Source organism: Chenopodium album, chromosome 2 (genome assembly GCF_948465745.1).
Source record: "Chenopodium album chromosome 2, dcCheAlbu1.1, whole genome shotgun sequence".
In the NCBI taxonomy this organism is placed as follows: Eukaryota; Viridiplantae; Streptophyta; class Magnoliopsida; order Caryophyllales; family Amaranthaceae; genus Chenopodium; species Chenopodium album.
Window position 1 is genome coordinate 4,169,566 of NC_137835.1, and position 16,538 is coordinate 4,186,103.

At 36.5% G+C, this 16,538-nt stretch overlaps 1 protein-coding gene across 2 annotated transcripts in view; it reads right to left on the reverse strand.

Moving 5' to 3' along the window:
• LOC145593604 (uncharacterized) overlaps window positions 1-16,538 on the reverse strand; it is a 47,612-nt gene that overhangs the window by 12,511 nt on the left and 18,563 nt on the right. For both annotated transcript variants that reach the window (XM_081649893.1, XM_081649884.1), the window contains exons 27-49: window positions 15,102-15,215; window positions 14,841-15,025; window positions 14,556-14,664; window positions 13,618-13,761; window positions 13,195-13,485; window positions 12,044-12,643; window positions 11,753-11,938; window positions 11,101-11,204; window positions 10,159-10,448; window positions 9,991-10,075; window positions 9,581-9,910; window positions 8,953-9,306; window positions 8,382-8,871; window positions 7,527-7,690; window positions 5,907-6,069; window positions 5,480-5,749; window positions 4,343-4,543; window positions 3,675-3,717; window positions 2,933-3,051; window positions 2,323-2,832; window positions 708-1,490; window positions 527-600; window positions 85-424 (exon numbers count right to left, since the gene is read on the reverse strand). In XM_081649893.1, coding sequence (XP_081506019.1) covers window positions 85-424; window positions 527-600; window positions 708-1,490; window positions 2,323-2,832; window positions 2,933-3,051; window positions 3,675-3,717; window positions 4,343-4,543; window positions 5,480-5,749; window positions 5,907-6,069; window positions 7,527-7,690; window positions 8,382-8,871; window positions 8,953-9,306; window positions 9,581-9,910; window positions 9,991-10,075; window positions 10,159-10,448; window positions 11,101-11,204; window positions 11,753-11,938; window positions 12,044-12,643; window positions 13,195-13,485; window positions 13,618-13,761; window positions 14,556-14,664; window positions 14,841-15,025; window positions 15,102-15,215 — 5,949 coding nt within the window. The remainder of the gene's footprint in view (window positions 1-84; window positions 425-526; window positions 601-707; window positions 1,491-2,322; window positions 2,833-2,932; window positions 3,052-3,674; window positions 3,718-4,342; window positions 4,544-5,479; window positions 5,750-5,906; window positions 6,070-7,526; window positions 7,691-8,381; window positions 8,872-8,952; window positions 9,307-9,580; window positions 9,911-9,990; window positions 10,076-10,158; window positions 10,449-11,100; window positions 11,205-11,752; window positions 11,939-12,043; window positions 12,644-13,194; window positions 13,486-13,617; window positions 13,762-14,555; window positions 14,665-14,840; window positions 15,026-15,101; window positions 15,216-16,538) is intronic.

A 16,538-nucleotide genomic window follows, 5' to 3' on the forward strand; every position in this document is an offset into this window, starting at 1 on the left:
CTACAAATCGAACAAAGGCATTTAGCAATATTTCACTCTTTCAGAGACTAACAGACCAAGCAATCGGTTACAAATGCAATTTACCATGTCACTGAGTGGAGAAAGATCTTTAACAGGTCCAAATGAATTTTCTCCAGTAGGGGCAGCAATAGATGCCTGTAATCCCACTGATTTGAAGTTCAGCGATGAAGCAATAGTGCAACCCTCCTGGAGTTCTTCTTCTGTTATCTGCCCACTTGTTTCTGGATTGTTATTTCTTGACTTCAATGGTGAGGATGCTTTTTCTACCTTTCTGTCAACTAGCCTAAAAGTCAGAGGAGGACACCTAGAAACAGCAAACCAAAATGGGGCATATATTCGGACAGCCTTAGGCATTGCTGGCTGTTCCTTGTCATGAAATTGCTCCAGAACAACTTGGACCATCCTGCACCAATAATATTATATTTTTTGAGGTTTGGACACTAGAGAAGGGCCATTAAAAAAATAATACAAGGTGTAAAGCAAGTAATAATGTGTATGAAGCGACCTTCCAGAAATTAGATTTTTTAAGTTCAATGTTGTAGATGACACTCCACTAGGCTGAGATATTGGAACAGCTTCCTACAGAAAACAGAGAAGGCTTAGAGCCTTAGAACTATGATTGAGATATAATAGCAGAGTTAAAACCTTTAAAGAGAAAAGGAACATATTATATTTTTGAAGCTCACATGCATTGGCAGCCACCCTTTTTGTGGAAACAGTGATAAGAATAAGCCTTTCGTAACATCAGCAGCATAAACATTTATAGCTTTTCCAGGAGAAAAAATGCCTCTAGAACGATTCAGAAAGTGACCACTCGATTGCATTTCAAAAACTGAATACTCGACCCTCAAGGGAAGATAATTAGCAATTTTTAAAGGGGATTTAACCACAAGAGTCCAATCCTGGATGGGATCAGAACGGATATCTTTTGCAATCTCAGTAGACAGCACACTCAAGCAAAACCAAATTCCACTGGAGCCAATGGTGCTACTGGAGGAGGTTGGAGAATTATGTTCACAGTGCAACAATTTTTCAGATTCTTCTAGGTCAGATACACAAATCTCAGGTTCTTCTTGAGATTTGCTAGAACCTTGTAATTGAGCAGGGTATTCAACGACTTTACTCCAAGCATATCTATCTGGAATACCAAAATTTAAAGGTCGTAGAAGCAAAGAAAAAGATCCAGCATGCGTTAAGCATGCAAGTGGAAGGGGCATAGAGTCACCAGGCTTAAGTAGCCCAATGGATACATGTTGTTGTGCATCACTTACGATCAGTTTCCTGTTTCGTATCCATTTTCGTTGCCGAGCATGATTCACGTAACTTCCAGCATCATAAGACTCAGGCCACTTAAGACTTTCTTCATCTGGAGCATAAACCCATCCGCCAGCAGTGCACACTGACGCTTCATCAAGATGCCAATCATCAGCCCATACCCAGTCAAATGACGGCTCTTCCCCAGAAACTACCTGCATGTTAAAGGTCTTAGTAGCATTAAGGTTAGGAAGAAAGTACAGATTAAATATGTATTATAATATAAAAGCAAACATCCCTTAGAAAACTCAGTCCAAAATCCAGCAGAATTCTAAAGTTCTGCAAACAGAATCGACCCCCAGCCTCTCGCTTTCAGTGTTAAAGAATACTTATATACAACTGACATCCACAACAATTATCGACTTAAAAATAACTAGAATGTTATAATTGATACCATAAGTATATAAAAAAAATTAAATAAATAAGAAAATAACTGCAGCAGGTAGCTAATTACTACTCCGCAGAAGATAGAGGGAGTATGATATCCTAACAGCTACATCCAAGGGGTGCTATATGTTTTACCTATATTCATTTTTCCTAACAACTTCACCCTTTGAGCTTAAGGACACCCGTAATTATTTCTTGGATATTGTACTAACTTAACAAATACTGTGACGTTAGAAGTGGAATTTTCTCAGTATTAGTTCATCTTTAGCTTGCACAGCTATTATTGCAAAAGAAATAACAATAAAATAAGTATGACAATGATACGCATACTATGAAAGCCAAAAAATCAAATTTCTTTTAAAGGTTGCATATGCAAGACAGCTGAAGATTCCAATCAAATCAGAACAAGCTGCTCCTGATGACATCAGGACAAGCTACTTATAGTGTCGATTGATCATCTGTATGACAGTATTCGCATATCATGAATGGCGCTTAATATATAAATAAAAAAACATCACCGTCAAAGTGGCTTAAGAAGAGAATTAAAACACTTGAACAAATTATCCATTCAAGCCAAAACACAATTTTAGGGTAACTCACCTTGTCAGGCCCTCCAATAGCTGATAGACTATTATCAGGTTTTCCAGAGCAACAAACCCAACCAACATCAGGTATGTATCTTTCTATTTCAAAAAAATCCACTGTTTCAATCTTTTCATCATTCAATTTAGACTTGTTAGCTGTCCATGGATTATTCAATGGTCTCTTGGACTCAAATGGGGCCTTGGCTTTCAGGCACAAATCAAGTGTGAAATCAGTATCATTACATACTGACGCAAGGGATCTAATATTTACATATCTATTGCCATTCCGAACACTGACTTCACTTGCAACAACATCATTGCCTAATCTCCAACAAGCAGCAGGAGCTGCATAATTCAACCTCACAGTAGTCCATGGTCCTTCCCTGGTAGGACTAATCTGGATTAACCCAGGCTTCCTGCCATCAGCAAATGACTGCTTGTTTTCAACTTCCAATTTTGATGCAAAATGAACAGAAACTCTTAATCTTCCTTGTGTTCCCTTTGAAGTATCTCCCTTAGACAGCATCTGCCAAAAATAATCATGGTTCAGGTTTACACTAGTACCACCAACTTCAGGATCAGAAAACTTAGGCTAAGAGAAAAATGACAAATATAACGAAAGGAACCTTTGATTCTGGAGGAAAGAGGTCAATCCATTTCCATTCATTGCCATCATCATGAGAATCTGCCCTTTTTATTGTTGCTATCTGCTTCAATGGAGCTGAGTAAAATCCAACCAAATCACCTGCCGGAACAAAGATGGTAAATTCATAGAGCACGGAATATTACATAAAATATTAGCAATGAACATTTACATACAAGGAATTATAAGATTAATAAATTCTCTCCTGTAAAATTTGATATAGTGTCCACTTCACAAATTTTCTAGTTCATGTACAGAATTGGTGCTAGAAAAGTAGAATGGCAGTGCACACAACTACTGACTTCAAAAGTAGATTACCAGAGTGTATAGAACATGTTAAATATCATAAATATTATTTGCTCAATCGCAAGGTGACACCAAGAGATGATACAACTGCCTGATTCCGAATCATAAATTGTAATACCCGAGTATTATATAATTTTATAATATATTTATAGATGAAAGAAGGTAGTGTAAATTATTAAGTAACTTAGCTAATCTAATTAGATTTTTTTTATAGTTTGAAATGTTTTGAAACCTATTTTAATTTAACTTTGGTCTCTACGTTTTTAGATCCTATATACTATATAGACTGTTTTAAACCCTAGAAGTACTATTTATAAATTACAAAGTACTAAATAGTGCAGTGCAGCCTTGGTTTATCTTGAAACTATGAGCTCTGCAATTTGCAATTACAAATCAATTAAAAATAATAAAATATATACCTTTTCCAATGTCAGTCATAATAAGCTCCAACTGGTAGTTTTCCTGCTCAAAAAAAAAAAAGTGTAAAATTTCAGAAAGATAAGAAAATAGACACAAACCACGAGTAGTATTGTTGTAGCATATGGTTTGGCCAAAGAGACAACTCTTTAGGTTTCCCCGTTCAAAACATAGGCGCATGTACTTGTACCATTTCAATAATAGATAGAAGTCAAAGAACCAAGAATAATCAACAGTCCATACTCATGAGGCTATCCATAACTGCAATATTTTATAATAATGCAGATCTTTAAGCAATAAAAATACTCCAAGATTGTTTCACCTGAGTAATCAGGCAGGGCTTATAACCCTTTCAAAATCTTCTCTTGGGGTGGGGCGGGGGTTTGGAAGGGGAGGGTTGAGGATTTGCAGCTTGTTTTAAATCATCGACCCCACCAACATTCATGGAAAGATTCGCATAAGCTATACTATCATTAAACTTAAAATGTTTCTTTTCCTGAACTTAAATAGATATGTAGTCTGAGACAGTAAAAGTTAATAAGACAGAGTGCGGGGCCCCGGGGGGGGGGGGGGGGGGGAGGAGGAGGAGGTAGGGGAACAGTGAAAGAGGGAAGGAAAACATACAAACATAGTAGTGAAACTCAGATAAAGTGAAACACTTCTGACATACCGGAGAATCAACTTTAAAGAAGAAAACTTCTCTCCATTTAACACATTCGAGCTTCAAAGAACTGATAGACTCAGAGTGACGCCCACATGTGCGAACACTTTGCAGCTGATTCAATGCTGTAGCATCTGACAGAATAGGTTCTGGACTAAGGCGTATTGATACAGCATACTGACGAGAAGATAGACCATCCAACTTTTTAAACTGTAATTGAAAACATGGATCAAATAAATGAGAAGACATACTACCAACAAACAAACATTAAATTCTAGAAAAAAAATTTCCACACGTTGCAATAGACAGGAAACTTTCATCTAATGTAATTGCAATAAACTTGGATGCATGAAAAGAATAAGATTTCCAATTTCCAGATCACATAATCACTTAGTCCAGTGAAATATTTAGAAAAAAAGAGAATTGCAAAGGAGCAATATCATTTATTTCACCTGATATGATGCAAATAACCATCAGGATTATTAATTGCTTTGCCATTGGTAATAATAGGGAGAAATTTTCCAGATGTTGACCGAGAGAACAGTCCAACTCCTAAATATGCTTTTTATAGCAAATCACTATTCCATATACAATCAGATAAATTGATATTGCTCGTGATTAGGCAGCAAAAAGAGAGAGAGAGAGAGAGGGGGGGGGGGGGGGGGGGAAGAGGATACAATGATACATGATAAACAAATCCACCTCCTTTTGCGCTAGGGGCACTATTACTGCTTGACAAACGAAATTTGTTACACTTTCTTGTCTATAACAACACTAGTAATCCTATAATCAAGTAAAAATATGTCAAGATCAAAGTCCCACAAAAAAGAGGAAACATGATGGCTGTTAAATTATGACCATTTAATGTCCAGCCTAGCTACTAAAACATGATGGCTGTAAAACGTTCACAGCATCAACCCTTCAACTATGGAATGACAAAAAACAATTAAACACATCATATTTTATCAGCCTGCTTGCATAAGGATCCAAGTGAGGCTGCAGCAATCACGAACCAATAATACAAAGAGTAAGATGTAAATTTATACAAACTATACACTAGTACAGAGCTATGCTACATATCAAGTAGAACTTTGAAATTGATTCAGGACAATTTTCTTTTCTTAATTAAACTTTTTCTGATCATACCTGTGCTTCTGCAATCATCAACGTCACCATTGTACGGATATTCTGGCCAATATTCCCTCGGAAGTGAGAATCCAGCATATCTTTCAGCACGGGAACTTTAAGAGGCTTCAGATCCACTGATGGCATCATGAATACACTTGAAAGCTCATTAATGTCAGTAACTCGGATGAAAATGTCCTGGCCGAGCTTGTTTTGTGGAATGATGAAATAATTTCTTTTATGATGCACACTGTCAATTGATGTATCCTTATGAGTTGGAGAAACAATTTCCTGAAGAATAGGGTATCACCAAATAAAGTTACAACACAACAAAATATAATCAAGAAATGGTCCATAATATTGAAAATAGGTGGCAAATATAACATATATGCATGAAGTAGCTTACAATAATATCATACACTAATAACTAGAAAAGTCAAGAGCATACTCTAGTAACGCAGGACTCTTGGATTTCACTGAGGCTATTCCAGCTAGCATAAGCTTGGAGAATCATATTTATGTTAGAACTAGAAACATTCACATTAAGATCTTTGGTTGAACTGAGTCGTAACTGTGAAGCAGCAACAGGGGAAGACACATCATACTGGTACCTGCATATTTTAATCATGAGACAGCAACTCATGACAAAATCATGCAACAAAAATAAAAACAACCATTTTTATTAGAGAAGCCTTCTAACAAGGTAAGAAATTACAGCTGACAGTCTAACAACTGTCAACCACTGGGTGAGATTAGTTCAAAGTGTACTTTTGACAAAGGCTAAAAGCTAGCCAGTAGCCACCACATACAATGATACAATTCAATCACACAACAAAAAAAGAACTAAAGACACTCAAACACAAATTAGCACAAAAGAGCTAAAATATCCACTCTCAGACATGTTAATCACGAATTGAGAAAACTTAACACATTATGTAGCATGTAAAAGAGCAAAGGTGGGGAAAGTGAAGCTCAAAAAAAGTAAGGAAGGCTAATTAAGGGTGAGTTCCATGGGTCTTTTGGAAAACTGATGAGAGAAATCTAAGGTGAGTTTAGATTAGCTTACATGCAATAAGAGCGGATTTTGGCCAATATTTTCTGCAATCATAAGATTACCATTTAAATTTTTAGCCTTTGCTCTCGTTGCAAAACTAATATTCTGTAGAAGGAGTTAGGGACCGTTTGGTTTGGGGAATTCATCAAAGGGAAAGGGAATCAACCACCTTGATTCCCTTTGTTGCTGTTTGTTAGCTGATTTTTCCCATTCCCTTTACCACCTCCATTACCTTCATCCAAGTTCATTCCCCACCACCCCTAGGTATTTCCATTCTCATTCCCTAGCCACCATCACACCACCACAGCACCACCTTCCTACCTACCAACACCACCAGAAAACCAGCCACCTTCATACCAGACCCTCGCCATCCTCCTCTGACCATGCCGTCCCTCCCCCGACCCTCGCCGCCCCTCCCCTCCCCCGCAAAAACATCCCACAACCCCCGTAAAACCCTAGGCGGTTCTACAGGGATAGGGAGGGGTTTCTAGGGTGTACGGGGTTGTGGGATATTTTCAGGGAAGGGAAGAGTTTTGCCGGAGGAGGGGAGGGAGGCGAGGGCCTGGGAGGCGCGGCGGTGGTGGGGGAGGTGCGGCGCATGGTGAGGTGGCTAGATGGTGGTTCGAAAAGGTAGGAAGTGAAGAGATAGGTTGTTGTGTGGTGGTGGTATGGTGGTGGGATTAGTGGCTTCATTCCTTTTGTTTTTTAAAACAAACAACATAGGAAATTTGAGGGATTTTCATTCCATTCTCTTTCCTTCCCTTTGTTCATTCCATTCCGTTTACACCATGCTAACCAAACGGCCCCTTAGTGTAATGCAATATTTTGGTGAGATAAGTGTGAAACATTTAATTCCGTTGCAAGATATCAATCCTCACGTGTGCAATACCTTTTTTTCATTAGCAGTTTCTTCAAATATGGCAACCATGCCAAAATTGAGATCAAGGCTAAACATTCGTTAATCACAAAGAACAACTGTAACATATAATCTGCGACATTAAAATCAATACTTACCTCAAAAACCCATCAGCTGCCTCTACCACAGGCTCCCAAGACTCGTATTTGTCATTGTATGACCTCACTGAAAGAGAGAAGTTTACATTGGAGATTTGGTAGTCAGGCCTTCCTTGTAATTTGAACCCAATACCACTCAAGGACACATTAAACAACGGAACCATCTGCAAATATAAAATAAAAAAGCAAGAACATAAAATGATTATGCAAGGGAAAGGGCGTTGCATATTTCAACAACAAAGTGACATCAAGAAGTTACCAAGATAAGAAAAACAACAGAAACTTTCAAAATCATATTTCTCACTCTTGTGCAGATAATTGTCCCAACCAATAGCATTAGGCATGTATCTCTAACAGGCGTATGTATAAGTGTCCCAAAATATATCAACCATATAACCAAAAAGTAATCCTTTAGTCTTAATTATCAGTGCACTTTTAGACAGATGTTAGAGATTACAACTTGGAAGATTAGATGTCAATCATAAAAAAATGTTATATCATGAAAATCAGCAAAAACACCTCAGGTAGCCCATTGGCTGCATGACACATTTCAGATAAATTATAAATTGTTTACTTCCCCCGTTTTTATATAAATGCTCCATCTGGAGTTTTGTGATTCCCTACTACATACAACTATGACCACTAATATCTTTAATTCCCTTTAAGTAAACGCTATAAAAGGTTGATATTTTGAAAGTATATACATAGAAACAAATCCAACAAACATGACTATATATTTACTTACATATAAATCACAAAAGAAAGTTAGAAGAATGTAAAATGAGAAATGGAGCAATTAATTCAGAACTGAGGAAGTATTGGATACTTAATGATCTCAAATAAGGCATCACTTACCAAGCCACCATAGTCATCAAAGCATGCAACAGAAAACGTTCTAATTTCTGCATCAATGACTGTATCTTCCTTGCCATCTGTTACATATTTATGAGCAAGCTTCACCGCATATCTTTTGGAAGGCCTCTTGTTTCCACTCCGCACCTGAAAAGTTCCAAAGTCTCCACCAACTGCCCATATGCTAAATGGTTCTGCTCTAAGACCAGCATCATATGTATCCCACAAGCTTTCTTCCGAATATTGATCCCCAACAACCATGTCACTCCGTATGCATCGCAATGAGCCACTAAAATCATAATCCTTGGGCGAGCCTTTACAGGAAATACATCCCAGAGGAACATAACCAGGCGGAGCTTGAGGCAACCAAAATATCATAGGATCTACTCCCCGCTGCTTCTTAATTCTACCAACCATTTGGTATCCTATAGGTAATTTGAAAATTTCATCACCAATGTCTTCAGCAACAACACAAGCATTTGGACGTTCAAACCTATGGCCAATACATTCTCTCAATCAATAATGATAAAAGCAACAAACATAAAGATTAAAGTCTATTACAAATCTGAAATACCCTTTAACAGCAATATCGCCAAAGAATACCATCCCTTGTGGGACCACTGGACGCCATATTGAGAGTTTTTTCTTTGAAGTGGAACCTTGATTGCTCCACACCAGATCAAAGAGCGACACAGTCTCAAAACGCCGACCAGAATTTCCAACCGACGGTTCCACAGGGAGGGGTCCATCACGCGGTGAGGCATGATGAGGCATACTCTTAGGAACATCTTGTGAGAACTCTGATATCCCAAAGAAAATATGTCGCAAGTCATATGCTCCACCAACCAGCTTCAATGAATTAGGATCTGTTGGTAAGAACGTGCCAACAGAATTATCCACACGCCAGAAGGGCAAAGCCATTGAGAACCTGCTTTACTCCAAAGATTACATAAACCAGATTAGTTTCAACAAAATAAAGTTACAGCATTATTCCAACTTTTTAATTAATTGATAATTAATCACAAAAACTGAGAGCGAAAACAAATTGCAGAATTTCCAAGATACCAGACCCATCTTAGTAACATACAAAAACATAAAATGCCAAAAATAAATGCTCGATACTGCTTGATAAAACTGATTTAATTCATTCCCCGCAATTCTTAAGTAAAATAGTAACAGAAAGGGTTCTTATAGTCACGTACTCATTGCTTGCTCCAATCACAAGACAATCCCTTAATGGACAAGAAGAAACCAAAGAAGCCAAGATACAATACGAAGACGACAACGGAGGAGGTGCTGTTCCAGAAGAAACCACACAGCCCAGAGCAATATAACCTTCTGGGGCCACAGGATACCAAATTGAACAGCTTACGTTGCCCTCCTGAAGAATAGATGGCAGTCTGTTGATGCCTTCGGCGTCAGAGACATCACCAGATGCAGTTTGTGGCCATATCAACTTGAACGACCCAGGTCTCTTGAGTCTTACAAGGTTCTTATTTACTGCAAGAACCGCTTTGGTAGGTGGCTTGTCTCTGGCACAAAATTTAGAGTTACAACAGTCAAAAGCAATATAAAATAAAACGGGCAGAAAAATAGATGAGACAGCACTAACAGTGGAGTCATATAGTCACCGAGAACAACAAAGCCAGGGGGTGCACGAGGTCTCCAAAAGGCAAAAATGAGGTCATTCTTCGGGTCTGAGGAATCAAAGGAATTATTAAGATGATAGCGCAGATAACAATACTATGCAACAACAAATGTCCAAAAGTAAGAAACTCACATTCCACAACTGCTACTTTGTCAAACTCAGAACAACTGACAGTCATCTTTCTTGACGTCATTCTTAAGAAGGACAAAATATCTTCTTCAACAGCCAAAAAAAGACGCAAGATGCTGAAGGAAAAATTCATGAATATATCAGAAGATGAGAGATGTATGTTTGTCTCTCCAGCAACTTTTGAAAACTTGACAGATGTATCAAATGGCTCCAAAATTCTGACTCCATTGCTTTCCATTGTCAATCCAAGTGCATTTGCAGTCATTTCCATGGTTTCACCCTTTAACACAATCCTAAAACCAAATATTTACTGCATTACATAACATCGAAGCATTTAAGCTTCCCTTCCTCAAAATAGGAGGGAAATACTACAACAAAATCCACAACAATTCTGAATTTTAAAAATAGACAGACAGTAGAGACTAGTAGATTTTAATAATAGCATAAATTTTAAAACCAAAGGCTAATTTTCCAGTGCAAATACCTTGATCATACAGAAGGGTGAAATTATCTCTTTGTTCTTAGTGAGATAACTACTCCCTGGAAATAAATTGTTTTCTAACGTTGGGTTAGCGACTATACGGAATAATCACTTTTGGTTCATGTAGCCGACCCCACTTATGGGATTAAGGCTTTGATTGATTGATTGAATTAGAAGGTGTTCAAAGGTTTACTTGCTTTCTGCCCACCATTGACTAATAATTTATATGAGATTGGGGAGATATAATAGGAAGGCTGTAAGAAGATGGACTCATTTAATCATTCTTTGGTTTCAGAGTGAGAAAGAAATGATGCAACAACTGCAGGAAATTATCAGGTGTTCAAAGGTTAAATTGACTTCTGCCCATGAGGCTCTCGTGAAAGCAATACATTTCACAAGTTTTCTTTTTACTTCAAAAGCAAGGACTTGACCTATAGTGGCTTATTTACTATGAGAAATCTAACCTGGAGAATGCATCCAGCTCCGCATACAACAATTTGTTGGATAAACTTGCCGAATTTCCCACATCTTTTGATGAGCTATAAAAAGTGAGCTCTGGACTAATTGCCTGAAAGTACACACATATCAGAATAATATTTGAAAGCATATAATACCTCTTTTTCTTACCTAAAACTGATATTGGAAGATAAAAACTCAGTGTAATTTTTGGAAAGAAATTTGAACAGCCCTACCCCACCCCCCAAAATAAATTAGACAAAAATAAAGAAAAAAAAAATCCAAGTATAAATTATTCAGATTTTCATTAAATCTACTACTTGCAAATATGTTAGCTTGTAAATAGGAGAGATTCATCCTGGAAAATACCCTGGTAATAATAGATCAGTTCTTCCCCTCTTTACTAACATTAAAAAGATTGCAACAACAACAACAAAGCCTTAGTCCCAAAATGATTTGGGGTCGCCTAACATGAATCGTCATAAGGAACCATACGATATAAAGAAAGGGACATAACAAGATAGTCATTTTATATATATATGGTGAGTAAAGTGAGCAAAAGAAAGAGCATCCAAGAAAATTAAGGAAGATATAAAAGAGAGCCAAGAATGAAATTAAATCTCCATGTAGAAAGTAAGGGAAAATTGAACAGAGCATAACCTGCAACTCAATTATGTATTCTGGAGGTTCGCCATTATCAGTATTTTGGTTCTCTGTAACTTGAAAAGTCCCAGAAAAATCCTTTGAAGGTTCATCATCATACTCCAAAGCAACGTGATCATCCTCAGACACCGAATAACTACTATTATCTCCTAGTACAATGCAAGAGTCCAAATAACGTCCATCCTGCGACAGTAGACACTAATTAAATTAGTGTTTCTTCTTTACCTTACACAAGCTAATATATAGTAAACAAATATTGAAAGAAATTAATTTAATAAGGCTGGCCACCTTAATGACAACATTTTTGAATTGCAGTCTTTTCCCATTTCCCACGTATATTATTGCTTCTGTGCTGGAAGATGAAATAATAGAACCTTGCCTATCTTTCAGCAATAGTGTCCCACCATTGCCATCATAGATAAAATGATCAAATCTTTCATTATCAATAATAAGGGGTGTCTTTGGAGAGATAGAAGATTCATATGAAGGTTGGGTGTAGGTAGAATCATTCAAAATGATTGCATCAACTAAACTCATGGGCATGTCATCCTCTTCATTTGACAATATGCCGCGAACTGTTGGGACAAAAAACTCAATAACGGCCAACAGGAAATCAAGTGCAACAAGCAATTGAGGCCTTTGCAAACACAAACATATAGATGATGATTTCTCACTCAGTGTCGCATCGACAACAAGCATTGTAGCATCTATCTGCCTGATTTCATTCTCTAAAGAACTATACTCAATGCTTTTTGGCTGCCCAATTGCTAGTCTAAATTGTTCCTGAGTACTCTCACGATCATCCAGTACATTAAAACTTTGGAGCGTGACAGATAGAAAATCTTCTCCGCCTGTGGTAGACTTGTAAAGAAGCCATGCAGTGTTGATCTGTTATAGCAAAGAATATTATTGATCCCATATTATAAATGAAGCAAATACAAATAAAACTATTCAAAAAATAAATAAATAACAAGTGATGAGAAATTAAAAGGGATTGTATACAAAAAGATACACTATAAACATATGATGTGTATAACTAATAAACAATAATGGCCAGATTAGCTTAAGAGTAGTGACATATAACCTTTATTTTAAGGGGAGCAACAGATTTATCCACAATAACTATCCCATCCTAGTATGATGGAAAACAACCACCGAACATGAAAATTTGAAATCTGAATTCTGAATCATGTAGATGAGATTATTTATCATAATCATGTTCAGCAATTACTAATTGCACATATATCATACATAATGTTTTGGAACAGAAAATTTTACATTTCAGAATCATTTCCATTTGGTTCAATTAGGCATTGCCATAAACTACATCTAAGTTCTATCATCTGCCACTAAATCACTCATCATTTTTAAATATCAAATTATTCAATACTACTACCACTACTACTACTACTACTACTACTACTACTATTAATAGATACCTGAACGGTTCCCAATGGAGCATCTCTTGCAACACCTGAATGTAAGCTCAATTCCACTTTATTAATAGCAACAATGACTTTCAAGCTGATCCAGACCTCCCTAGTATGAGAATCAACTTCAGTAGATCCTAATTCGAAAGTTGCAGCAGACTCAATCATGTCAATGGAGGGGGTCTTTTTATTCCACTGCAAGGGAGGCACAATATTTGGAGACTCGGATAAATTAGACTGTGCACATTCTGTAATGATCTGGTATTCTTTGTTAGATAAAGAAGCTTTCAGTACATCCATCTACAAACACAAATTAAGAAAAAAAGTTAATAAGAAAAGCACAATGAAATTGTAACCAATGAAATAAGATAGGGACTGCAATGATATGACTTTGTTGTAGAGTAAAGTGTGTATGAATGTAGATAAAATGACCTCTATTGTTGCTTCGGTGCTTGGAATTTGATGTAACAAATCTCGAAGTGATCGCCGAAGAACAATGGACAATCCATTGACATCCTGAATAATGCTATCACCCACTTCTTTTCCAGTTCCAACATTCAAATTGATGTCTTCAACCTACACAGACAAAATGGACTTGAAAGCATTGCTAACAACAACCTATAATGACTATTCAAAAAAAAAAAAAAAAAAAAAAAAAAAAAAAAAAAACCCATATTGGTGCCCCAATTCCTCTAACAAGGCTTCTGTCTTGAGATGTTATAGGAGATAGGCTCTAAGAAGATGTAATAGGACAGCTGGTTAACAAATTAAAAGTAAAAATAAAAAAATAAAAAAAATCAAGCGAGACAGATTTAGTCCGCTGAATTAGGTCGAACAGCAGATTCATCAGAGAGGTTCAGCTTTAATGCTTGCATAGTTACATGGTCAATTTCTGAAAATTGGCACGGAAACTGCCTCAAATGGTTTCACATTGTTCTTTGAGCAGTTCGCTTTGTGTCCTTTCATAAAATCTTAATCTTATAATTTTAGAAGGATAAAAGTTATTTCAAAGTGTTGTTCCAAAGTAAATCAGCTGGGGCTCAAAATATAACTTGGTTCGTCAAACTATGTTAATCGACTATTTTTCATTGGAGGACACCTTGTCCTATATTTTTCTGTACACACTTCTCAGCTGAGAACAGTCTATTTTTCTTACCAAAAAAACCTGGCAACCCCAAAAACCTTCAGCTAATCAATTCAGTCATATTCATAGGGAAGAAAAGACATAGCAAAAACATTATAAAAAGGAAACTAAAGGACCAAACGACAATGGATCCAGTTCCAACAGTTGAAATTTTGATTAAAATCAATCACTGAAAAAGGAGAGCGAAAGAGAGAGATATCAAATGTTTGACATGGACATAACTTACCATCACAGTCAATATTTCCATATGAACAGCATTCATCTCATGTTTACTGCCATTGAACCACTGGAAGGTGTTCTGGACAGTTATATGTACAACATCAAGCTTCAGGAAACTGCAGAATAGAACCCATTAGAACCAATATTAACAGGATCTTCAGCATCAAGGACGGGATAAATAATAATAGTAGTAATAATAATAATAATAACAATAACAATAATATATAAATAAATAAACCGAACTACTCTATCTTGATATGAGAATAAATAAATAAATAAGATAAATATATACTCGAGACTGTCCGTTCTCCGAGGCATTATTATAATTGGCTTTGTAAGTGATAAATTGAGCTTCATAGCAGGTGAGCCCTCAATTTCACTGGTAGTAAACCACTTCTCAGAATCAGTAACCTGATCCCTCAATTTGACAACCCCAGCAGAAGTGTTGGGAGCAAGACCCAAAAAGTAACTAACAACCTACATACAATTTCTAACCGTTAGAGCAAGATACAAAAGAAAGCTAAGCAAACAAGATAAACATAAAATTGATTACCTCTTGGATAAAGCGATTCAAGAACACAATCCTCACTTCAGAAAGTTGACCAGAGAGACTATAGTCATACCCCTCATAATCATCATCATCAGAATCATACGAAGAGAAATCGATCTGCACGCACAGAGTCAAACTGTAAAACAATGATAAAAAAATAATAATAATAATAATAATAAATATATATATATATATAAATATATATATATATAACAAAAAAGAGGGTAAATGGGCAGAAAAATTTGAGTGACCACATAAAATTGTGCTAAATGTATCTAAGTTCATGTAGTAACTTATGACTATGAGTGAGACAAGATTAGACAGCCCATTAGATTAAAACAAAATATTAGAGTTTCATCGATTTAAAGGGGGAAAAAAACATTACAGAACATCATTTACATTAGTATCTACCAAAAAATTGGTAGTAAATAGCTAAATACAGCAAATCTATGCATGTAATGGAGATAAACTTCAGTTTCCCAGAGAAATGAAAAAAGGGGGGGTTTAAAAGTATGATAACCATTGTTCCTTCAGTTTCATTCTTTTTCACGTCTAATTAAGAATATGAGAAGGTATTGCGTCAGTCTAGACTAAAGAAATGCTGATTTTTGATATCCTCAATTGGCGGGATGTTATCCTCTATTGGCTGGATGATATCCTTTATTGACTGGATGATATCCTCTACTAACTGGATGATATCCTTTATTAGCTATATGATATCCTTTATTGGCGGGATGATATCCTCTATTGGCGGGATGATATCTTCTATTAGAGGGATGATATCCTCTATCATCCGGCCAATAAAGGATATCATAGACACAATCATAAATGACATCATATAGCCAATATAGGATATCATCCAACCAATAGAGGATATGTATAAATTATTGGAAGATATAAATTATTTGATAGAGGATATGTATAAGTTGTTGAGAATATGTATAATTTGTTTGATGATATGTATAAAATGGCGGAACCTCCATTGAAGATCTCATACTAAAGGCCATGGGTATAACATAACTTGCTCATTTCTCAACCAAAATACATGCATATGTTATCAAAATGCTCACAATTCAACATACAATCATATGGGACAATCAATTTCAACAATTGTACATCACATAAGAAATCCCCAATTCAATTTTTGGACATTTTTCGAAAAATCCAAGAATCTCAAGCAATTATAATCTTTCTCTCTTCCGCCATGGATGACCTCACTCCTCTCCTTCATCGTAACCACCACCAACTTGTCATCGGGTGGAAACTTGTTCTTCATCACAAGAAAATGACGATGATACCTTCTCGACTGGCAAAACATTGGGTGCGGCTTGCCTCACCCAATACTTTGTGTTAAGAGTAATTACTTCTCAAAAAGAACACACGGACGCACGCAAACACGCGCGAGCGTGCACAAACAAACAAACAAAAGAGTATTGACAT